Source organism: Macrotis lagotis, chromosome 8 (assembly GCF_037893015.1).
Source record: "Macrotis lagotis isolate mMagLag1 chromosome 8, bilby.v1.9.chrom.fasta, whole genome shotgun sequence".
NCBI classification, from domain to species: domain Eukaryota; kingdom Metazoa; phylum Chordata; class Mammalia; order Peramelemorphia; family Peramelidae; genus Macrotis; species Macrotis lagotis.
The window spans coordinates 31530947-31557254 of NC_133665.1; the positions used below are offsets into that span (position 1 = coordinate 31530947).

Here is a 26308-nt window from a genome sequence, read left to right on the forward strand (position 1 = left end):
TGTACTGAACTGTTGTATTGTTGGGAGAACTACCTATGGATTGAGAGTTAGTAGTTTCAGCTGAATTATCAAACTGAATTTCAAAGCTTCAACTTCCTAAGTATGTTCATAAAGATTTAAAGGAGTTATTTAAAGTCAAACCACATCATAAATTATGTGGAAAAGTCAAACAACTTTATGAGATGACCAGACAAATATACCCAAAATAAATTTTAACCAGGAACTGAATCAAAGATTTTTAAATTGCATTGATGGAGAAATTAATTTTCAATGTATTATTTATCCAGTTCTTTTAACTGCTACTTATACATAATAATTAAGAAACTGAATGGTTTAAGAAGCTAATTCTGGTCATCTGATGAAATCCTTCTGAAAATTTACTTCACAATTTGATTTATAAAAAGAAGTTATCATTAAGTTGTCTCTTGGACCATATGAATGGTGTGAGCCATCATATTTACTGAATCTTTTGAGAAAATATAAACAAATTCATAAAAAAATTATATGAATAGAAAAGCCAATGTAAGGAGAATCTACCATTTAAATGTTGTACTTAATTTTTATCATAAAAAATCAAAGTAGTGAGAAATTCAGAATCCTAGGAGTGAGATAAAAGAGAAGAGTCCAACAATAACTAAAAAAGATGCTGGGGCACTGGGGTATGGAAAAGAGAGGGTGTGGAGGACAAAGATAAAAAGAGAAATGCTCGATATGAATAGGGAGTAGTTAATGTGGATGAAGTACAAGTCAAAATAGCCTAAATGCATTTTTCAAAAAATAATATCAAATAGGAAAAGATAAGCATGAGTCATATGACTGACTCAGCTTTTTCATTCATGGAGGAGAACAAATAACCGCTTTACATTTATCCTAGAAAGAAACATTTGACATATTTACTAAGGAGCATGTCTAAACCATGATCTATGTTACTGATATACTCTTTCACATAGAGGAACACATTTCACTTCATTTCCTTGCTCTCCAAAAACTGATTACATCTACAAGCTTAAAATAAGTCCTGTTTAATATTTGAAAATGTCCAGGTTTCTCCTTATTCTATTGATATTTCTTTGGTTTTTCAGTAGTAACAGGACATAAAACCAATTAGTAAGGATAGTTTACTGAACAAAGAAATCCTACAAGAATTATGATTCTCTGGGCTGAAGGGGTCAGAAGAAGCCAGTCACTAAGTAACAGAGGAACTTTAAGAAAAGATTCTGCAAATGTAACAAATCTTATCAGGGCTATGGTGGACAGTATAACCCAATGGTTAGACTGATAGCCCTGATACCAGGGGGATCTTGGTTCATTCTCTGCTTCTGACACATCTTGGCTATATAAACCCAAGAAACCCACTTAACCTTTCAGTGAAATACTCCCTACCCTTCATTAACCTAGGTATTTTCTCATCCCAGGAGTTGATTCTACCAATTAAATTAGAAATCTAATAAATACTGAATTTGATAAGCATTTTAAATTTGGAAAAGTGCTTTCTACAAACAATCTTGTGAAGCAGATAATTCTCATTTTGTAGATAAGTAAACTGAGGTAAAGAAAGGTTAAATGACCTGCTCATGGTCATATAGCTAATGAGTCTGAAGCAGGATCTGAATCTAGTTCAGAATTCTTTACACTCGACTACCTCTGCCTCTCTATTAATTGTAATATATTACTATACGTGATTACTCTCTGATGAGGACATGTCATGTTGAGTAGTCCTGTGCCAGTGTCTCTTATTCTGTACATTCAGTTCTAAAGTCCTTAAGATAAACCTTCAAGATATCCAAGTATCGTTTCTTCTGACCTTCTTGTTAGTGCCTGCTCTATGTGAGTTCATCATAAAATAGTCTTTTTGGCAAGAGTACTTCTGGCATTCTAAGATGACCAGTCCATCATAGTTACATTCTCTGTAGTGTTGTTTGAATGCTTGGCAGTTTAGGACCTCAGTGTCTTCTCCTGCCAGGTGATCTTTGGAATCTTCCTAAGACAATTTAAATGGAAGTGATGCAGTTTCCTGACATGGTGCTGGTTGACTGTTCAGGTTTCACAGGCATAAAGCAATGAGGTCAGCACAATGACTCTATAGACCTTCAGATTGGTGAACAGTCTAATACCTTTTACTCATACTATCTTTTGGAGCCTCCGAAATACTGAACTAGTTTTGGGAATGTGTGTGTCAACTTCATTGTTAATTTGAACTTCCCTGGAAGACACTGCCAAGGTAAGTGAACTTGTCCACAGTGCTCAAAACTTCTCCATTTGCTAGTTCCAATGACTCCCACATTGGATAGAGTGGTGCTGGCTGATGGAGCACCTGTGTTTTCTTGGTATTAATTGTTGGCACAAGCAGCAGAGAATTGATCCATTCTTTGTTGTACCTCAGCTTCAGAGGCTACACTAAGGGCAAAATCATCCGCAAATAGAAGTTCATGTACCCATACACTCCTCCCTGTTTTGGACTTGGTTTGTAATCTTTTCAAGTTGAAGAATTAACCTTTTCAAGTTGAAGAATTTACTGCCAGTGCAGTAACTCATCTTGATTCTGTTCATCCTCAGTGAAGGCATTTGATACCATGACTGAAAACATCATGCTAAAAAGAATGGGAGCAAGGACATATTCTTGTTTCACTCCACTGGTGACCGGGAAATCTCTATAGCATCGTCCACTATCTAGAAACAGGGCCAGCATGCTATCAATGTAATTGACATATAATACTAATGAACTCCTTTACTTTTATAGAGAAGGACAATAGAGGCATCTGTGAATTCTTAGGGTATAACCTCTTTGTGCCATATAATCTGGAAAATTTCTGTCAACTTTTGGTTGAGTAATGGACTTCCCACCTTGTAGATCTTGCTGGAATAGAGTCAGTACCAGTTGCTTCGCCACTTGAAAGGAGCTTATGGCATTCAAAACCTCTTCTTCAGTTGGGACTTCAGCTAGGGACTAATTGATTTTAACTTGAGGTAAACAGTCAATGGTTTCTACATTGATTGATGATGGTCTCATAAGAACACTGTGGAAGTTTTCATTCCTCTAAGATTATGTCCCTGTTGTTAATCAATGTGACTCCATCAACACTGAGAAACTGAGATGCATCATAAGTCTTTGGTGCATAAATACCCTTCAGGACATCATAAAAGCACTCTGGATTGTTACTATCTGCATAAAACTGATTCATCTGTGTTCTTACTGAGCCAAGAGTCTTGCATATCTCTAAGCATCACTTGCACTTTACTTTTTTTATTATAAAGATTTTATTTATTTTGAGTTTTACAATTTTCCCCTAATCTTACTTCCTACCCCCCCCCAGAAGGCAATTTGCCAGTATGTACTTTACTTTTGATGGAATTAAATGCTGCCACCTTAGAAATGGATGAATTATCTTGCTGGTAAACCCTGTGGAATTATCATTTTCTACTTAGCAGCTTCTGTATTTCCCCATCATTTTCATCAAACCAGTCTTGATGTTTGCAACTTTTCTGACCAGATGAGCAAATGCAGTGCTGTACACTAAATCTCTGAAAACTGCTCTATCTTTTTCTGCTCCACTGTTGCCAACTGTGTATTGACTCAGTTTTCCATCAAAGTTAGCAACAAACTGTTTCTGCATAGTGAGACACTCTAACCTCTTGACATTAATTCAGATATCAGACTAATCACTGGTATCTAAAGGAAAGTCAAAATAGAGCCTTTCTTCAAAGAATTCACAATCTAAAGGAGTCTAAAAATAGTAAAACACCATAGATGGCCTCTAATGGATCTTTAGGCCTCTCTATAGGTCCATAAAGCTAAACATTTTCTCCCTTATGAGTAGTAATCCCCTATTAAATGTATACTTCTCTAAGAGATAGAGTTGTAAAATATTTTACATGCATTTTAAAAGTTTTTAAATATTTGCTTATATTTTAAAATTTTATCCTCACAGTAATTCTAGAAAATAGATGGTATTTTCCCTGTTTTGAAAATGAGAAAACTAAAGGGTAGTATTTGAATTCATATCTTTACAATGCTAAATCCATCATTATATCAACTAAATCCCTTTGCTTTATTACATTTTTACTAGTCTGCCAGCATGGTTCCTTTAAGGAAAGCACACAAATATAAGCAAAGTAAATGAATATATATGTATATATACATATATATATATATATATATATATATATATATATACAGTTTTTGCTTTGATTTTTTAGCTTCTCCTAGATGTAAAAGCAGAATTAAATCATTGAACCCAATTAAATTAAGTAAAAATAAAAATGTTCTGATTTGAGGTTTGCTGTACAACAGGTACATGACATTCCAAATATTTTTGGATAATTTTCTTAATTACCACCATTTTCTGGAAGTAGACAGTGCTATTAACATCTACTAATGTATGGTTTTAGTATTTGTAACTTGAACAGGAACAGCAGCTATTCCTTAGTCTTCCACTTCAGAACATTAAATCATTCTTTTGAAGTATTAATAGCAATTAGTTTGCAAAACGAGAGTTACCAAATCCCATATTTTGGACTTAGAACAAAATATCTTCTATTGATGTAGGTAGGCACCTCTGGAAAAGTAATATTATACAATTAACTTTGATACCTATCAAGGTAAGAACATATCTCAATCATTTAATCATCCATAGACCTAAGACTAAACAATAAAATACTTTGAACTGGAATGTTGAACAAGAATGGTGTTGGATAATTCCAGGTAATGTCAATACTCTAAACCACACTTGTAAATTATCAAGCAAGTTGAGAAGGTATTGATTTCCAGAATTTGGAGAAAGTGTGAATTTCTAACACATCCCCATAGAGGAACAATCTTTGAGGAAGGAGAGGTCTCAGTTTTCCCCTTGATCTTATCTCCTTTCTCCATTGTTCCACCTCAGATCAGAGAAAAACCTTATAAGTCCATGACATTGTCTGCATCATTAGTCAAGGATCTATGAACTTAAGACTGAACAAGGAGGCCAGCCAAAAATCTATCCTATGTCCAAAGAGAACTTTTTGAGCACCCCATGAATGACAGAAAGGAATTACCAGAAAGAGGAACTTTGTTATCCCTTGGCCACATCTGATTTCTGAATTTGTACCCTCATTTCTCTGGATTTAACACTCTTCTGAGATAGTTTGTAACAAAAACTGCTAGGAGATTTTTCTTATTGTACAGCTATAGAAAATACCAGTTTCTAGGAGCTAAGACAGGATGACTAAAATGATCTCAGCTGATAACCTTGTGAAGAAGCATACTGATGGGAATTCAAACTAAGGGCATTAAAGAATTAGCATTGGCCCCTCAGTAATTCCCCATAGAATCCTTAGGAGTATGTTTAGGTCCTTACTTGAGGACCTGACTTGTCATTGAGACTGGGATAAGGATATTCAGAACTTATATAGGTTACATAATTTTCTACTATAAGTCAGAATATCAAATTCAATGTGCTTGGCCAACTCTATCAATTCTCCCATCAAGCCTGCTGTCCCTATTAATGTTTGACCACTTGTCTATAGTGGTTTTGACTATAAACCTTGTTTATACCATTTTAACTTTTTGTGAGCCCCCACAAAAGTTGCAAATGATCAGTGACTGGCTAATTTTTAAAGTATTTGGTCTTTTTGCAAACTAGACACATATGACTGAGAAATGTTATTTTCCTTTTAACAACAAAAGGAAAATAGCACTGAATTTAGGATGATAATATCTTGCTCTAAATTCCAAGCTCTGATATTTGCTTGCCTAAGACATTTAACCTTTCTCAGTCTCAGTTTTCTCATCTGTAGAATGAAGTAATTTCACTATGTGGTTGCTAAAGTCCCTTCCAACTACAATAATCTATCAATTTGTGACACAATATCAAAACAAAAGGTTTTACATTCTGTAAAACCGCCCCACCTCTCCAACTGCTCACATCTGAAATTTATGTGTTAACTATCTTGCTTAACACTAAAAAAGCTGGCATTTAAGAATATCTTGAATGACCAAGATGCATTAATTGATGCAGTGCATATCTTTTTTTATCCATAGGGTAAAGAAAATAGATAATAGGATGGAATTTTATTTCAAAATAAAATTATAAATTTGGGGGCCAATTTGATGTCTAGTCCTAATATTAATATATTAAATCCATGCTAATTTGTCCAGATGAAATTTTTGGATCATTTCTATTGATTGGAATGTGCCAAGTAGAAATAGATTGTGTCTAAAACTATGCTATAGGGGCCATCTAATTTGTACAATTTTTATATAATCTATTTCTAAGAAATCCCCAAATTTAATAGTCTCCTGCATGCATAAATAAAACTTCATTTTCTACCATGTAGATCTAGTTGTCTAACTAGAATTAATAACAGTACCCTAAACTACATCACTGATGAACCCCCAAGTCATTGTCATTACATTTCTTTTCCAAGACCAGTATATTTAACTACCAACTTTTAAAATTACCAAAGGAACAATAGGATGCTTCTTTTATATTACTTTTGCAAGAAGCTTTCATATTTCTTTTGCAAGAAGCTTGTACTCAAGGAATCCTTGATCTAGATGAAATATAATTAGAAAAAAAAATTTGTTCCTTTTATTACATGCCAAAGAGTCATCAAGGAGTAAGAGAACACAGATCCCATCGAGAAAATTTCCATCACAGTATGAAGAAATGGAAATTCATCATGAAATTTAGTTTGACATTCAAATAAATCTGGTACCTTGATGATGGGATACATCCCCCTCCAATGGTCCAAAGTGCAAAACATTCATAATTCCTCATGTCTTTGGACTCTTGCCTAACTCTTCCTGTAAATCCTTCACAAGAATTTGAACCCAAGGTTTCTTCTTTGTCTCTTAAAATTATGTAAGTGCAACATGCAGGGTGATTATCAACAAACCATCATTCTTGCTATGTGATCAGCCTCTCTTTTCTGATCCAACACCTTTTGGATTACATCTTTTAAGCTGTTTCTTTCATGAAAGACTTTGTTGGGAATATACTATTGTTAATGTGAATGTTAGGTGTATACTCACCATGCATCTCCATTGCCTTTTGTGTAAGCAATACTTTTGAGTCCTTGAAGATGATTATATTTCAAGATTTGAAGCCACACTGTTCACCATAATTGGTATTTAAAAGATGAGTTTTTAAGTGGAGCCAAGATAACAGAATAGAAGAAACCCACTCCTCACACCATTTATTCCAAATAATGCCTCCAACTGAATTCTGTAGTGGTACAGCTAACTAAAGGATAGAGTGAAACATTTTTTTTAGCCCAGAACAATTTAGGTCAGAAAAAGGGATTTATGACACTGAGGTGGGAATGAGCAGAGTATATATGGAAGCAACACTGGTCATATCCTTGGAGGCAGTAGTGATACCAATATAAGAAGCTTCAGAAAGCAATTAAAAGAAACTTGTGGGGGGCAGCTAGGTGGTGCAGTGGATAGAGAACTGGCCCTGGAGTCTGGAGGACCTGAGTTCAAATGTGACCTCAGAAACTTAATAATTGCCTAGCTGTGTGATCTGGGGAAGTTACTCTTAACCCCCGTTGCCTTAAATAAATAAAATTAAAATAAGAAAGACTTGTGCTAGCACTGAGTAAAGGACTTGTGCTGCTTTGTAACTCCATTGCCTATATCTACTTTCACATCATAGTTACAGGGCAAAGAGGGCACAGAAGCAGGGACCCTGAGGAATCATAATGCTTGCAACTGCAAAATGTCAGGAGGCCTGAGGAACAATAACATTTGCATCTACAAGAGAGCAGGAATCTTTTCTAGGTATGGAACAGAGCATAGGAGAGCAGTGACCATATCTCTCCCTGATCTCAACGCCTTGGAAACATCGAGAACTTACAGATCCTAAGAACTACATATAGAAACAATAGCACCACACAACTAAAGCTTTGGATAGTGGCCACCCCCAGGTGAAGAGAGTTCAGTTTTAACATAAAGTTCAAAGTTAGGAAATAGGCTGTAAAATGAGAAAATGACAACCAAAAAGAACCTGACCACAAAAAGCTACTATGGTGATAGGGAAGATCAGGACACAAACTCAGAAGATGACAGTGACCTGAAAACAGTGACAAGCAAAGCTTCAAAGAAAAAAAGCATATTGAACATAAGCCAAAAAAAAAAGACAACAGAAAATAAATAACAAAAAAAAAAGATTTGATAAATAAAATAGGAGTAGTAGAGGGAAAATCTGGGAAAAGAAATGAGAATAATGAAAGAAAATTATGAAAAGAGAATGAGCAGTCTGGTAATAGAGGGGGCAGCTATATCAGGCCTAATATCAACAAGATTCATCTTCCTGAGTTCAAATCCAAGCTCTGATACTAATTAAGCTGTGTGATCTTAAGAAAGTCATATAACTCTGTTTGTTTAAGTTTTCTCATCTGTAAAATCAATAAGAGAAAGAAATGGTAACCCACTGCAGAATCTGTCAGGAAGATTCCAAATTGGACTTTGACATGATTGAAAAAAGAAATTGAACAAGTACGAAAAAAGAGACAAAAAATACCACTTTCAAAATAGAATTAGCCAATTTTTTTTAAAAAAAGATACAAAATTTGCTGAAGAAAATGTTTTCCTTAAAAATTAGGGTTGGGGTAAGTAAAAGGTAATGATTCTATGAATCAGTTAAAATAACAAGAAAAGTAAAAAGAATGGAAAAAATAGAAAAAAATATGAACAATCTCATTAGAAAACTAGTTGGAAAATAGATTGAAGAGAGACAATTTAAGAATAATCGAAAGCTGTGATTTAAAAAAAGGAGCCCAGCTATCACATTTCAAGAAATTATAAAGGAAAACTCACCTGATATCTTAGAACCAGAGGTCAAAATAGAAATGGAAAGAATTTACCAATCACTTCCTCAGAAGGATCCTCCAAATGAAAACTTGCAGAAATATTATAGTCAAATTTCAGTTCTCCCAGGTCAGAAAGAGAATAATAAAAGTTGCCAGAAAGAGATCATTCAAATATCACATAAGATTTTGCAGTGACCCCATTAAAAGAATAGAGTGGTTGTAATATGATATTATGTAAGTTAAAGGAGCTAAGGCTATAAAAAAGAATAACCTACCCAGAAAAACTGAATATAATCCTTTGGGGGAAGGGAGACAAATGTATGTTTAATGAAATTAGAAGAATTTCAATCATTTTTAATGAAAAGATCAGAACTGAATAGTAAATTTGATATTAAAAGATAAGATTTGAGAGAAGGATAAAAAGGTAAACCCCAAAGAGAAATTATAAGTTAAACAGTTTACATTCCTATAAGAGAAGATGATACATGTAACTCCTAATATTATTAGGGCTATTAGAAGAAATCTCCACATACACAGGGCATGGGTATGAGTGAATTATATCAGAATGATCTAAATTATATATAATTATATCAGAATGATCTAAAAAATGGAGGGATGAAAAAGAAGGATGAAATGGGAGAAAGTGGAAAGGAGAGGAAGAATGGGAAAATTATGTAATCATAGAATAATGTTTATAGTGGAAGGAAAAATGGTGGAATTGGAGGACTATGGGGTGGGCAGTGTTTGAATCTCAGTCTCCTATGACTTTGTTCAAAAAGGAAAGAACATGCATATACATATGCATACACACACAAATTTAGTTAGGTATAGAAATCTATCTCCATTAGGGAAGTAGAAGTGAAGGGGATAGAACAGGGTGCTTGTGATAAGAGGGAAGGCAGATTAAGGGAGACTGTTCAGAAGCGAAACAGATTTTTGAGGAGAAAGAGTAAAACAAGAGAGCAAATGATAAACAGAAGAAAATAAGGAGAAGTAAAACAGATTTTTGAGAAGCAGTAAAAAAGAGCAAATGATGAATAGAAGAAAAAGAGAGTAGTCATTATAACTTTGAATGTGAATGGGATGAACTCACTCATAAAATGGAAGTGGATAACAATGAACTAGAAATTAGAATCCAACATTTTGTTGTTTATAAGAAATACATTTGAAATGGAGAGACACAGACAGGAATAAAATAAGGTGCTGGAAGAGAACCTATTATGATTTTAAAAAGGCAGGGATTGCATCAATGATCTCCGACAAAGCAAAAGCAAAAATAGAACTAATTAAAGGAATAAGTAGTGAAAGTACATCTTGTTAAAAGGCATAAAAGATAATGAATAATACACATGCATGCACCAAATGACATAGTATTCTTATTTTTAAAGGAAAAGTTAAATGAGTTACAGGAGGAAATAGAAAACAAATAACTCCAAAACAAACCAAACCAAATGAAACAAAACCAAACAAACTGCAAGTTGCCAGAAAGATTGCCATAAATACCATGGATCTACAATAAAGATCACATAAGATTTAGAACTACCTATCTAGCAAAACTAAGTATAATTCTTCTGGGGGAAAATGGATATTTAATTAAATTGAGTACTTTCAGTCATTCTTGGTGAAAAGATCAAAGCTAATATATTTTACTTTGGGTCTCTGTTTCACAGAGAAACTTTGAATCATTGGAAAATCTGGGCTGCATGATTTTTCCTAAATGTAATCCAGCCTACTGTCTAATACTCAATGCAAATCATTATTTGAGCTTTGATGTTTGTCCAAGATATTTATTTTGACAAATTCATTCAATAAGCTTTGTATCCCACTAGTTGGTAACTGGATGATGTGGTGGACAGAGTGCTGGCCTTGGAGTCAAAAGAAACAACTCAAATCCTGCCAAAGATCTTTACTGGTTGAATGGCCTAGGCAAATGATGACTTTTCAGGCTCAGTTTTCTTATCTGTAAAATGGGGACAATAGCAGGACCTTCCTTTCACCTACATTACACTATTTGTAAAGTGCTTTATGATTGTTACTTTTCATCATCATCATCATCATTACTTGGAAATAGGTATTTTTCATCTTGGTTTGTCCCTTGTAGATTGCTATGCTGAACTCTTGGAGTGGTTCTGAATCTCTCTGAAAGCTCCTTTAGTATTGTAGGACTTGAAATTAGCACAATGCCATCTGTAAAAGGGAATGTATTGATCTCATCATACATAGGAAATGTTTCTTTTATTTGATCTCTAAACTGGTTATTCTCCATAACTGCAGAAAATATAATTGATTAGTATATATCTTTTAATAAGATGATCAAAGAAATCTTGCATTTATTAAGAACATTGACACATGAATAACTTACCTTATTGATGGATGACCCTTATGTTGATGGAGAACATACATTTTGCTCTGTTAAATCAAATGATTTTTTTGAGTTAACCAAAAATGTGGGACTTTTATTTGCTATGCCTATCAGTTAAGGGAAGATGTGTTAGTGCTGCAGAATGTCATTTACAAAGGTCTGCTTATTCTCTTTTCATATTTCCCTTAGAATGTTCTCCATGTTTGTTGATAATTTTCATAACATTTTTCTTTTTATAGAGGTGAGAAACTAGATATATAGGTTGATAGTTATTGATATCCTTTCAATCACATTAATTAGGTGGTAATACCACCTGTGATTTTTTCCAGGTATTTGACGTTTTTGCCTCTTTTAGATATTGTGAATTCAATTGATTCTTTGACACTCTCAAAATGTGCCACTTCCAGCAGAGAACTCCCCTGTGTATATTTCACAGAATCACAGAATTTGAAAGCTAGATGAGACCTCAGCTGCCCTTCCTGTCTTCATTTTTTATAAAGCCATCAGTGCTTTCTCATGTAGCACACAAGGATCTGAAATGATTCAGGACAAATGTGGTAGCTCCAATAGAATTGATAAGAAACAGTTTGTTATAGTGATATTGACAGATCTTTCCTATTTTTTCTGACTTTTAAGTTCACTCTTAGATAATCTTGGTTTATCTGCCTTAAATGCATGACAAGATGTCTAAATAAATTTTTCTCTCCAATGCTCACTCAATGTTTTATGAAGCCATGCTACCTCATAATTTTCAACTGCCATATCAGTTGAGGTTTTATAAATTACTTTATATTTTAAACTGCCTTTGGCTTTTATATCTCTTTGCTTGGCATCCATTTAGTGACTGAAAAGATTTCAAGGTTCTTTTGGCATTATCATATTGATTGCTTCATACCAGTTAAAGTTTTGAAACAAAGTTTTGTAATAATCTTTACTGTCCTAAGTTCCCTTATTCGTTCATTCAAATTTACTATCAATTTGATAGGTTAGATTTTTTCTCGTCTTTATCCTTTCTTCTATTTGGATTTTGATCTTTAAAAAGTTATTGGTCTGATTGTATTCATGCAGCTGGGTTTGCCTACATTGTTGTTTCCTCCCCGTTGAATTGGTTTCCTTTTTTATTTCTTCTTATTTTTGATGTGATTTGATGTTCACTATTATCTAACTTTCTTCTTGAAGGAAGTATTCTTCATATAATAAAAAAGATGTGAAGGAAGCCTTGCAAAGCCTATCATTCTTTGGCTTATTTTTGTTCCTTGAGCCCAAGCCATATTTTTCAAAATTTCTTTCCTGCCTTTCTCTATACCCATTTCTGAATTGAAGACGCCAAATAGATAATGGTTTCATTTGTAAGACTTTTATCAAGTTCTTTGTAGAATTTCTCTACCTCCTTATCCTATTTGCACAAAATATTCATTGCAGATGTAAGATGACCAAATATGTTCCATAAAATGTTCTTTCTTTTTTTTTTGTCTTTGGACACAGAGGGGAAACCAATATATCTAATGCCTTTATTTGTTTCTCTAAAGAGAAATTGTGAGTTAGCCTTTTATTTATCTGTTCCTTTCTTATCCTGTTCTGGGTTCTTTTGTAGTGAAAAGAGTAATCACATAATAACAATCATACATTTCATGCCTGCAGTAGTAATTTTTTTTTGGCAAGGCAATGAGGTTAAGTGACTTGCCCAAGGTCACAGAGGTAATTATTAATTTTTTTTTGTTTTGAAAGGAAATGGAGTTAAGTGACTTGCCTAGGCTCACATAGCTAGGTAATTATTAAGTATCTGAGGCTGGATTTGAACTCAAGTCCTCCTAACTCCAGGGCTGGTGGATACTGTGGCACCAAGCTGCCCCTGTAATAGTATTTCAATTATAAAAGGCAACTTGACAGAATTCTGAGCCTTGAGTCAGGAAGATATAAGTTCAAATCTTTCTTCAGGTATTTATTAGATATATTACTTTGGGAAAATCATTTAGTTTTCTTAGGTCCCAGTTTCTTCAGCTGTGAAATGGTGAAGCTGGATCAGAAAGGTATTATTTAAAGTTGTTTTATCTCAAAATCTATGATCTTGTGACAACAATCTCTCATTTAGAACTTCAAAATTTTATTTATTTCATGGCCTTAAAACTGTCTTTATCGTAATACCCCCTATTCCTTTTATTGTTACTTTCCCACTATTCCTGCAGAAGTGGAAGGGGACTGCTAAAGGATGAAGGTCATTTTGTATGACTCATTTCAAAACTTATCATGAAAATCTCTATCATTAGTAAGGATGACTTTTGAATAACACACACATTCCAGAAACCATACAAGACATCTTTCTCCCCAGAGAGACCTTGTTAGAACTTTCACTCTACTGGCATTCTCTTCTTCAACCACCTAAGGTCACCTTTGGCCACAAGAAAGCATCAAGAGAGTAACAACTAAAATTTCAGAAACCTAGTTAGGTTATAAGCACCAAGTATCTCCTTTGCTCAAATGACTTTTAGACTTGGAAAGTGAATTTAATATAATATATTATCTATTTTATCATCAACATCATGTAAGCTTCTTAAGGACAGTAATCCATCTATCCTTTTTCCTTCCCTTCCTCCTTCCTTCCTTCCTTCCCTTTTCCTCCTTCCCTTTCCTGCCTTCCTTAGTCCCTGGCCTGTAATAAACACTTGTCAAATTAAATTATTGGACCTCCAAGGCTGATACTACAGAACTGTAATTATTTTTTATCAGATACTATAATTTGGCAACATCTCATATATTTTGCAAATTGCCTGATATTAGACAGGCAAGATTTTGTCTCGATTTTCCAGTGGGATGGAGAAACATGGATTCTACAGCTGCAAGATTGGCATAGGAGCATCATAGATTTGGGGATAGAGAAAGTTGAGTGTCACCAAGCCTGCGAAACTGTTGATAAGAATGCCATTTTTGTCCCCCTTCCTTTTCCTTTCTGGCTTAGTACCTCCCCTCGCTCTTGCCAGCAGAGTGCCTTGGCACGCAGAACACTTGGCTGGGTTGGGTAACAATGGTCCGCGTTGACCTGTAGACCAACAACTGGGTGAGAGGTGGGGCCAAAAGAAACAGGCTTTCCCAGGGAGAAACTGCTGCCTCCCAGACCCTGTCCTGCCGCCTTCCCACTTCCACTTCTACTTTTTCCCTCTCTCCTCCTAGGTTTTAGCAAGTCGGTACGAAGAGAGAATCCCACTCCCACTGCCACCCCAAGAAAGCTCCAGGAGGCCAGGGGATCTGAGACTCCCCACTCCGCCCTAGTCATTGGGGAAGTCCTGATGGTGGGAGGAGCTGCAGAGCAGCTCTTGGGAAAGTTGGCCAGGGAGCAGCTGCGCTCTCCCTCAGTTGGGCTGGTTCTACTCCTGGGGCCCCTACCTGGGTAGATCCCCTTCCTATAGCTCGGGAGTCTGCTGAGTTTGAGAAGACTAGAGCCTCTCCTAGTCTGCGGAATCGCACTCCAAGGGGATAAGCGGCCAGCAGGGGCTTCTGATTGGAAACTCAGCCCCAGAAGCGCTTTGGTCCTGACTGGACCTTTTCTCCAGTGACGGAACTAGTCAGGCCAAACTCGCAGGTGGCCCCAGCAGGTAGCCCCAGGTCTTCCCCCCCAGACTCTCTGCCTGGGGGGTGGGGTGGGGGGGTAGGGTTGGCATCGAGCCCCGGCCGCCGGGACAGAACCGGACCCAGCCGAGGCGGGATGGAGCCCGACAGCCAGGCAGAGGAGTTGACGCGGCTCCGCTCCCTCTTCTTGGCTTGCGATGCGAACCGCTCCGGGAGTATCGAACGCGAAGACTTCAGAGCCCTGTGTGCCGAGCTGAAGGTCCGGCCCGAAGAGGCCGAAGCGATCTTCCAGCGGCTGGACGCCGACTGCGACGGGGCCATCACCTTCCAGGAGTTCGCCCGGGGCTTCCAGGGGGCCAGCCGGCGGCGGCGGCGGCGGCGGAGCTGGGGCGAGCGGCCCCCGCCTGCGGGTGCGCTGGAGACCGACAAGGAGGAGGAGGAGGAGGAGGCTGCGGCCCCGGCTGCTCCCTGGGACACCGGGAGCTTGGGCCAAGCCTGGCAGGATTTCCAAGCCCGGCTCGGGGAGGAAGCCAAGTTCATCCCTAGGTAAGTAAGGAACAGCGAGCAGGGAAAGCGGACGCTGTCTTTTTCTTCTTATAACTTACCTAGTCTCTCTACTCTTCACTTCTACTTGTTTTTCTTTTAGCCGACCCCTTCTTTCAATCTTCTCTTTGCTCCAGGGATCTCAGGTGCAACTCTACCTTTTCCTTCTAAAAGTTTCACCACCCTCTCCAGTTCCTTTCTATTTCAATTTTTTCAGTCATTCGGAAGAACTGAATTTGAGAAAGCAAGTTCAGGGAGTAGGAGTGATGTGTGAGAATGTCTTACCTTTTGATTAGGGTTTTGATTCAGTTGATTCCATTGAAGGGAGAAATGAACTTTATTAACTCATCTTCACGTTGCTCTTTAGGGTTACACAGCACATTCCCACTCCACGAGATAGTTAGCAGAAGGATTGTTCCTCTTCACAGAGGGGAAAGATAAGGTTCAGGGAGGGTGTAAAGTTGCCCAGGTCACAGCTAAGTGAGAGTGGAAGCTGCCCCTGGAGTTAGTGTTCTAACTTCAACTCCTGTAAACTCAATGAAATCAGTATTCTCTCTCCTCTCTCTTTCCCCAACTTTTCTATGCTCTCTGTGGTTTCCCCCCTCATTTCTCTGTTGAGTATGACACGATATAGTTCTATTATCTAGTCTCTTTACTCTTCACTTTTACTTATTTTTCTTTTAGCCAATCCCTTCCTTAGGAAACTCAAATGTCCCTTTGGCTTCCATTTTCAGAATTTAATTTCTCTTTCAAAGTTTTGAGGAATGTCTCCATTCATTCCTAATTTCTGAAATGCAAACTTTTCTGCTTTCTTGTTTGTGTGTTTGGTGAGATGGAATTAAGCCATCTCCTTTATTCTGGAGTGGAAAGTCAGCATTTTGTTTGGCTAAATTCCCCCTCTCTCCCTAAAAATATACCACGTGACACAATGTGTGATAAAGAACAGTGAAAGGAAACTACACCTGGGAGGAAAAAGGCAAGTAATGAATGAGTGGGCTCTCTCTGGTGTGCCAATTCCAGGGCTTAGATTTGCCTTTAGGGAACACCCCATTTCCTTCTTCCTCTTCCTTCCCCTGCTAGATCCAGTGTGGTTCTCACTGTAATTTAAGGAATGACTGACAGCAGCATCAGAGAAATTAGGCAAAGAGAGTGTAGGAGAAGAAACTTTTAAATTTAAATTTTTAAAGGAATTTTAAATTTCAATTAATTTAAAATTTAAAAGAAAAATTTAAAAATTAAATCCTCCTCTGAAAGGCAGGCAGCTGTACTAGATGACAGCTAAGACCTTTCCAGTTTAATAAAGAAATACAATAAAATCCCAAACAGAGAAACACTTCTAAGTTTGCCTGGATTGATTGATGATATATTCCAAGGTGCTTTATTTTGCGTTAAAATAATATAAGCGATTATCTCTCTTTCTTACGGATTATTTCATCTCTTTCTGAGACTGACCCTGGCTAGATGAGAAAGGTTGAAAAAATAAAAGGAATATACTTAATATTGATAGGGTGGACTCATCACATTTTTAAGTCATTTAAGAAAATCAATGTATTTAAAATTACTAAAAGGTAATAAGCTACTAGATGAGTATCCTTTATTCAAATTTGTGAAGTTTTAAAAATTAATATATGATTAACATTTAAGTGTCTATATAAGAAAATATGTAATCACTTGGTTTCAGAGTACAGGCTAGCAAACTTTATTATTGATGATTATTGTACTCCAGGAATTGTGCCTTTCTGCAGACTTCGAACTTTATTAACTATGATGGACTCCAATGTCACCTGCTTGAGTTTGTCTTCTTAGCACCACCCTTTAAGACCTGAGATTAACAAGTACAATATTTGTCTTCCTATACTTGTTCAAGTGGAAAAAAAAACTGAATTGAGTTGTTTCATCTGATTGTAACCATGGCAGCTACCAGTTGTATTTGGTAAATTGGAAACCTAATTCACTTCCTGGTGCTTTCTGTCTCTTTACCAAACCTGAAGAAGGAACAGCACTTCCTGATGAAACTCTTTTTAGTTCTTGGTAGTGTGAGCTAAATTAGGTGTAAGAGGAATTGGTGTCTGTAGTAGTCAGTCAACCAATAAATACTAATTAAGGGCCTATTATGTGTTAAGTATTGTGTTAAGTGCTGGCAGAAGTGTCTTAATGAATTAAGACATGGAGAGTTTCTATTCCTACAGAACTCTTGTGATGAGATGCAAAACTAGATTTATTTTAATTAAATGAGCTTAATTCTGTTTGCCATATTTATGATATAAAATTTATATTTTGAATTTTCAGAAATATAAAAATGGTATATAGCTCCTGTGTTAGAACAAGTTTTAATATACCTACTAATACCAAAACAATAACTGGAAATTTTTTCTGTACTTAATTTTGTCAGGTTTCCTTTTTATCTGTAAAAGGGAAATAACAATATATTAACCATTGATAGAGAAATATTTAACTTGTAATCTTTTCCACATTAGAAAAAAATAAAATTATTCTTGAGTTGACAATATATATGAAACTATGGTTTAAGGATTTTTTTAAGTATCAACTTTGTTCATATATGGTGCCTTGGATTTAAGGTAACACTTAATATGTGATGGAAAGATAATGTAAATGTAGTTAAAATGATATATGAATTTCATAAATCTTCCTGTATTATTCAATATAACAAATGCAGTATAATACATTAGGCCCAAAGATAGATATTTGAAATTTGATTTCTGACTTCAGAGGACTTAATAGCTCATAGTTTTTTTAGAAATAATTTACAAAGGATTTTTCTCAATTCAGTGGGGTTAGTGTGAACTTTTTCTCCCTTTTATAATAGGAAAACTGAGGCTCCAAGTTTAAATTACTGCCCAGAGTCAGACAGCTAAGTGACAGTGTCATAATTGTAAGCATTGGACTTTTTCCTTTTACACCATCTTGCCTCTCATACAGTTTAGAAATACTTTACATTTTATGGCTAATGCATGTTTTAACAAAGCGCCTCATTTGATTATCTCCATATAGGATAATTGTATTGAACCATAAACACCATATAGTCAAGAACTATGTGTCTTCTAAATTTATCATACACTTAAACACACAATGGACACATTACAGAGTTATTGAGTCCTTGAATGTCCTCCCCACCTCCTTTTTTTGACAAATAAGGAAACTGAGATTAGGAGGGTTTATGAATATCCAAGCATCCATAGTAAGAGACACAAGTCTGGATTTAGAACTTTAGGGCTTCTCACTTCCAAAGGGAAGTGTCATGGGTTCTTTGGTTTACCCTAAGTATCTATGGCAGAGAGTTTACAATGATATCCTGAAACAAACTATTCCTATTCTTTATTCATATCATTATCTTGGACTTTCCACACAGCAATGGCTTTGTGAGAGACCTTATAAAAAAGGGAATTTCAAGAGTTGTAGTCATTAAACAATATATGTATACATACATATATATATATATATATATATGTCACTTAAGCAATGAATCATTACTCAATAACCTCTTCCTCTTCTCTCTGCCATTTTTCTATTCTGTGATTTTAAAATTATTTCCTATCAAAATGAATTCATTCAGTATAATTTTTGTATTCATTTGGGCAGTAAGGTGGTTCAGTGGATGAAGGTATGTTGGACCTGGAGTAAGGAAGACCTGAGTTCAAATCTAGCCTCAGAAATGGTGTAACCTTGAGCAAGCTACTTAACTCTTCCATGCCTTAGTTTCTTTATCTGTAAAATGGGGATAAAATTCATCTACCTCTCAGGGTTGTTTCAAAGGAAAAAAATGAGATAATTTTTATAAAGCATTTTGCAAACCTTAAAATTTTATGTAATTACTATTATGATTACTATTGCTCTTATCCTTTTTATTAATTATTAATACTCCTACTGCTGAATACTGTCAGATAAACATGGTATGTGATCCACCTTCCTGGACTTTTCAGTAATATAAAAAATGAGACATAGAAATAAACATGAATAAGGTGTAGAATATGATAATTACATAAGAGGTTCAAAGTCTGTGTGTTATCTTATATTTCAGAGGAGAAAGCAATTGTTTTTGGGTGGATCTTAAAGGACTTGTAAAATGTTATTAGGCAGAAACTGAGGTGAGGAAAGGCTTTTTTCCAGTAGCTGTAAAAGTCTTGAAAAGATATAGGGAAGCAAAGGAGACACATTCAGGGCCTAATGAATAGTGGAGTTTGTGTGAAACATGGGGGCTGCAGAAGAGGAAGCAGAAAAAAAGATAAGGTAGTTTAAGATTAGGAGGGTTTAAAGTCCACATCCCTTGACCTTAAATTGATCTAGTTAGCAGTGGCGAATTACTAAAGGTTATCCTATGGCGATGAACTTGACTGAATATTTGGAAGGCTAACTTGATAGTGGTGTTTTGACTGGTCTGAAAACCAGACATAAGTAGGAAGACCAATTAGACCCTTGTCTGGAAAAAGGGATAATTGGGACCTGAATAATGATGGTTGAAGGAAATGAAAAGAGTATGGAATTGAAAGAACTTTTGGAGGCAGAATTAATAAAACTTGAAATATGGTAGAATGGTAGGGTTTAAAGTAAGGTTAATGTGCAGATAGAAGACATGGGTTTGAGTTCCAGAACTGCCACTTGGCTATGCAACAATTGATGTCATATCTACTCTTGAGTCTTCTTTGACAAAGTGCTTTGTAAACCTTAAAGTGTCATATAAATATGAACTGTCAATATTATTTTCCTTTGTAAAATAGGAGCAGGAAAGTTTTTACCACATTTACCACAGAATTTATTTTAGAATGGTAGCATATTTTAGAAATGTTAAAACCCTATATTATTGGTAATTGACTAGATACGGGGAGTGAAAAGAATCATTAAAACTGACTCTTAAGAGTGAATGGTATGGTTATGAACAGAAATAGGAAAATTTGAGAGGTGTCGGTTTGGGGATAGGTAGGAAAAGAAAGATCAGATCAATTTTAAACTTTAGTTAGAAGTGGAATTGTAGAAGGCTAACCTAAGAGCCCTGAAGATTCAGTTTCCAGTCCTGCCCCTAACAGACAATAAATATGTGACCCTGTGCAAGTCATTGAACTTTTTATTGCTCTAGACCAGTGTTGTCAAACTCAAATAGAAAATAGGGGAGAGGCTCTAAATCATTTCTGTGACCCACTTATCAATTTAGAAAACTACATATTAATACCACTTTTGTTATATTAAATTTTTATTTATTTTGTTAAAGATTTCCCAAATATATATTAAGCTTATTCTTACTGCACTTGGAAGTAGGGAGTGATGCCCCTGTTTTTAAGAGCTGTACTCTGGGCAATTCTCTAAGACTATAAATGAAATAGAAAACCTGGATTGGTAGAAGGAATTTCTTCATCTAGGAGTCCCCAATCATGATCACAGGTCCATTAAAGAATTTATTATTTCTTCCTTAAAGAGAGATTTGTAAATGGAATTGTGAATATCTTTGAGATTGAGTTCTTCAAACAACTTTGAGGTCAATGTATTAGGTAAGTCAGTAGTATAACTAACTATCCTATCAGAAGATCTCTCATCTTTGAATCCACTTTTCAAAATTTTTCTTTTCCCCTTCCTTCCTTTGGTGTTTCCTTTTCCTGTGAACAGTAATTCAAGTCCCTCAGACCATGGAATAGAACACTAATGTTGAAGTTGAACATCTGTTCAATAACTTGCTTCAGTCATTTACTACTGGTGTGACATTGGACAACTTAAAGTCTCAAAATAACAGATGTCTTATCTGCAAAAATGAGGTGGTTGCTCTCAGACTGGCCAATATAATCAGAAAGGACAATGATCATTGTTACAAGGGTTGTGGGAAATCTGGGACACTATTACACTGTTGGTAGAGCTGTGAACTCATCCAACCTTTCTGGAGAGTAATTTGGGACTATGCCCAAAGGGCAACAAAAATGTACATACCTTTTGATCCAGCAATACCACTACTGGGTGTATACCCTGAAGAGATGATGAAAAAGGGTAAAAACATCACTTGTACAAAAATATTCATAGCAGACCCGTTTGTGGTGGCAAAGAATTGAAATCGAGTAAATGTCCTTCAATTGGGGAACGGTTTAGCAAACTGTGGTATATGTATGTCAAAGAACACTATTTGTTCTATTAGAAACCAGGAGGGATGGGAATTCAGGGAAACCTGGAGGGATTTGCATGAACTGGTGCTGAGTGAGATGAGCAGAACCAGAAAAATATTGTACACCCTAAAAGCAACATGGGAGTGATGATCAACCTTGATGGACTCGCTTATTCCATCAGTGCAACAATTAGGGACAATTTGGGGCTGTCTGCAATGGAGAATACCATATCCAGAGAAAGAACTGTGGAGTCTGATTGAAGACCAAGGACTATTACCTTTAACTTAGGGAAAAAACCTGTGTCTGATCTTGCTATGTCTTATACTTTATGTTTCTTCTTAAGGATATGATTTCTCTCTCATCACATTCAATTTGGATCAATGTATACCATGGAAACAATGTAAAGACTGGTAAATTGACTTTTGTGGGGAGTGGGAGGAGGGAAGTAAGATTAGGGGAAAAATTGTAAAACTCAAAATAAATAAAATCTTCAGAATACCAAAAAAATGAGGTGGTTGGATTCTGCTTCATGTCTAGAGTTTTTAACTTTAAATTTTTGGCTCAACTGAATAGTTCTTCCTTTTTCTTCTGATCATTATACTATTAAATATAACTTCATGTTATCCCATTAGTGACTTGTTTTGTTCCTATATATGTGTTTGTGTTTCCCTTAGTTCTTTTTTCACCTTTTCTCCACTTTTTCCTTTTTTCTTTTGCAATATTCTAAAGTTTATGGACATCAAATCAAATTAACATTTTTATTTTCAAAATGGAACAGAAAAAGAGGATGGCACAAAGTTTTCTAATGTACTGCTTACTTTTTTTAAAGTGTATAATAAATTCATCCTATAACTTTCAAAACTTTTCTTCTTGCTTGTTATTTCCTTTAGACTTTCCTTATCTTCGTGCAATTTAAAAAATACTCTAATGGGCTTCCCCCCACCCTAGTATCCATATTGCTAGATCTCCTTTCTTTTAGATTCTCTTTTCCCTACCTTCCATTTTTCTTTCTTTTTATAAAGAGAGAAATAATGCCATTGTGACAAATTTTCATAATCAAGAAAAATAACTTTCCTTCTTGGGCATGTCCAAAAACACATGCTTTCTTGTCCTTCTTTACTTCATCATCTCTCTGATGATGGTGATGTTTATGTTTGTACTTCATTTTGGAAGAAGAATGTGATATCGGGGGGTGATGCTGTGAACTGGATTTGAGTGAAGGGGTGTTGTTCTAAGTCACTAACTTCACTTGTCTTCTAGATCCATCTGAGTCCAATGACCAGATATAAATCAGGATGCCTGAAAATGGCCCTGGATATAGATAATATCATACTTCATCATTGGTCCCATGGCATCATGATTGGTTATTGCATTAATCACACTTCTTAAGTCTTTCAAAGTTTAAAAAAAATTTTATTTTTATTTATTTATTTATCATATTGTATGGCATTTTATGACTTTATTGTTTTCCTTATTCTTTTCCACTTACTCTGAGCTATTTCATTGGCTTAGTTCCTTTTCATTGGTTTAGCTCCTCTTGCAGCTCTTACTCTTGCCCGTTCTCATGGCACATCACTACTCTGTTGCTTTCACATTAATTCATCACCAGTGCACATCTGCATGATATCATGGTCTTCTTTGAGAATGAAGGACAAAAAAAAATCAATGCATCACCAAATTAGCAAGTGTTTAATTACTATGCCCCAGATACTGTGCTAGGCCCTAGGGAAACAAATAAAAAGAATGAAGGGAATGGGGAAAAGAATAAACATTTATATAGGGCCTATTATATGCTACACACTTCACAGTGCACTTTTACAGATATCTTATTTGATCCCTATAACAACCCTTCAATATAGATTTAAGCCCATTTTAAGGTTGAGAAACCTGAACAGAGGTTAAATAATTTGTGCCAAGGTCAAGAATCTAGTAAGACTATGATATCAGATTGTAACTCTGCCTTCCTGACACTGCCACTACTAACTACAACTACTAACTACTTACTACTACTACTACTACTACTACTACTACTACTACTACTACTACTACTACTATTACAATACTACTACTACTACTACTACTATTACAATACTACTACTACTACTACTACTACTACTACTACTACTACTACTACTACACTACTATCATTACTTCTACTGGTTAGAGCACTAGCCCTGAAGTCAGGAGGACCTTGGTTGAAATCTATGACCCTGGCCAAATTCACATTCAGGGCCATATTCAATTGTCCTCATCCATATCTGGCCACTGGATTCAGATGATTCCAGAGGAAAAGGTGAGGTTGATGACTTAGAAGAGCACCCCTTCACTCAACTCCAATACATGTGATTGTGATGGCATCATCTTCCTTCTTCAAGAGTGAAGAACATATAACAAAAACACTAGCAGCTGCCTCAGGAGGAAGATGATAATTCCCTACTCTCATGGTATCAATGATCTTTTCCTTTGATCTCATGAAGCTTCGAGATAGTGAGTAATAAAACATTTCCAGGTCATTTTAGGATCAAAAGCATATATATACTTCTGGCACTATTCTGGTGTTACCTTAAGATGCATAGGACAGATGTGAGGTCTAAATCATTAGCTCTTCTGGGCCTTATCACATAGCAAAAACTTGTCAGGAGCCACATATAGAATATTCCTGTGTACAATGTAACCCATATCACCAATGAGTATAACAATAAAATGCAATACTGTAATAAAGCTTAATAAAACATAACAATGTATAATACTAAAATAATTAGCATAATAAAACATTTACTTTTTAAGCAAAAAAATAAGATCATGGCATTTTAAATATTAACATCTGAGTATGAGCTCACCAGTTCCTTCATTTTCCCATTATGAGACACGGGCTATGTGAATGAATTTTGAAGGCCAAATGCAGCCTGAGGGCCATGGGTTGGACACACCTGAGCTAAATGATCTTTTGACCTGACTATCTCCATGCATTCTATTAAAAAAATCATTATTGGTTGAAGATCAGATGTCTTTTCTCCACACAACTGTAATTAGTATTTTTAGGAGGTAGAACAATTTTAAAGGTAATGACTTCATTATGATACCCCCAATCCCAATGCTAATATTGTATACAAAGTCTTAAGTATCTGATATATTCCTTAGTAAATGCACTTTATTACTTAAATTCAAGAAATATTTACTGAGTGGCCACTGTGTTCACCATCCAGATGTGAGAATGTAAACCATTAGCACTGATATGTCCAGAGAGATCAACTAATGGTTCCAATAACTTTTGCCTAGTTATTGTTACTGTGTCTCTCCTTTCTGCTCTGATGACTCAGCACTTAACTGTGTTCAGTCTGTAATAATCTCCTCCAGGATTAAAGTATTCTGAAAAAGGCAATAACAAAAAGTGATTGGCATTGAAATAATTTGTTCAATCACTCCCTAATTGATAGATATTAAATATAAAAATGTCTCTTGGCAGAACAAATGTTTCCCCACCTTTGGAAAGATATATATACAGTTTAGAGAATTTGGAGAAATTGTTCCAAATTGTTTTCCAGAATGGAAACTAATAGTTTCACTAACAGTGCATCAATATTTCTGTTTTCCTGCAGTCCCTTTAATAATTATAATTTCCCTTTTTGTGGTCTTTACCTATTTGATGAGTGTAACGTGAAGCCTTAGGCTATTTTAATTGATTTCTCTAATAGTAATTTGGATAGTTATTATATTAACTAGCAAGTTTTCATTAATTTTTCTTCTAATCTTTTAAAACAGTCCTTTTGTCGGTTTAATTTTGGCACTGAACAAGTAAATTAATTTAAACTGTGTTGTAATTTTTATATTTATATAACCTCATCATAAACAAGTAATATTTCTCCAATTATTTATCTCTATTAAAAGTGGCTTACAATTGTGCTAATTTGTTCTTGTGGTTGACTAGTGTTAACAGCTGTTAAGGGGTCAACTGAGCTTGCTTTCTGAGGTGCTGTATATTCCAAAAACAGTGGATCCAGAGCATGCAGGGCCTTGAATGTGCCAAAGATGAAGTCCTTCTTGATACACCTGATAAAATTTTTTTATTCAAATTGACCAGGGGTTTATAAATTTTATTGATTTTTTCATAAAACCAACTCTTAGTTTTATTTATTAGTTCAATAGTTTTCTTGCTTTCAATTTTATTAAGTTTTCCTTTAACTTTTAGAATTTCTAATTTGGTATTTAATTGAGGGTTTTTAATTTGTTCTTTCTCTAGTTTTTTTTTAGTTGCATGCTTAGCTCATTGATTTCCTCTTTCTCTAATTTACTCATGTAATCATTTAAAGATATAATATATCCCCTGAAAGCTGCCTTGAGTGAATCCCCTAGGTTTTTGGCATGTTGTTTCATTATTGTCATTATCTAGAATGAAATAATTAATTATTTCTATAATTTGTTGCTTGATCCACTCATTCTTTAAAATGAAGACATTTAGTTTCCAATTAGTTCTGGGTCTATATCTCCCTGGCCCAATATTGCACATGATTTTTATTGCATTATGATCTGACAAAGATATATCCACTATTTCTGCCTTTCTGAAGTTGATCATTAGGTTTTCATGCCCTAGTACATGGTCAATTTTTGTGTGTCATGTACTGCAGGAAAAAAAAAAGTATATTCCTTTCTATCCCCATTCGATGCCCTCCATAAGTATATCATATCTAGGTTTTCTCACAATCTATTTACCTCCTTAACTTCCTTCTTGTTTATTTTATGATTTGATTTATCTAAATCTGAGAGCAAGTGGTTGAGGTCTCCCACTAGTAGAGATTTGGGGTCTGTGTCTTCCTGTAATTCTTTCAGCTTCTCCTCTAAGAATTTGGATGCTATACCATTGGGTGTATACATATTTAGTATTGAAATTACTTTATTGTCTATGGTACCTTTTAGGAGGATATAGTTTCATTCCTTATCTCTTTTA

General features: G+C 35.4%; 1 protein-coding gene across 4 annotated transcripts in view; it reads left to right on the forward strand.

The window, feature by feature from the left end:
- The first annotated feature begins 14225 nt into the window (after positions 1-14225).
- The window catches only part of RASEF (RAS and EF-hand domain containing), a 413955-nt gene continuing 401872 nt past the window's right edge, over positions 14226-26308 (forward strand). For 3 of the 4 annotated variants that reach the window (XR_012470760.1, XM_074196676.1, XM_074196675.1), the window contains exon 1: positions 14226-15265. Coding sequence is in view for 3 of the 4 variants with exons in the window: in XM_074196676.1 (XP_074052777.1) it covers positions 14856-15265 (410 nt within the window). In the remaining variant the exon portion in view is untranslated. The remainder of the gene's footprint in view (positions 15266-26308) is intronic. The other variant, XM_074196674.1, reaches the window with a different exon arrangement.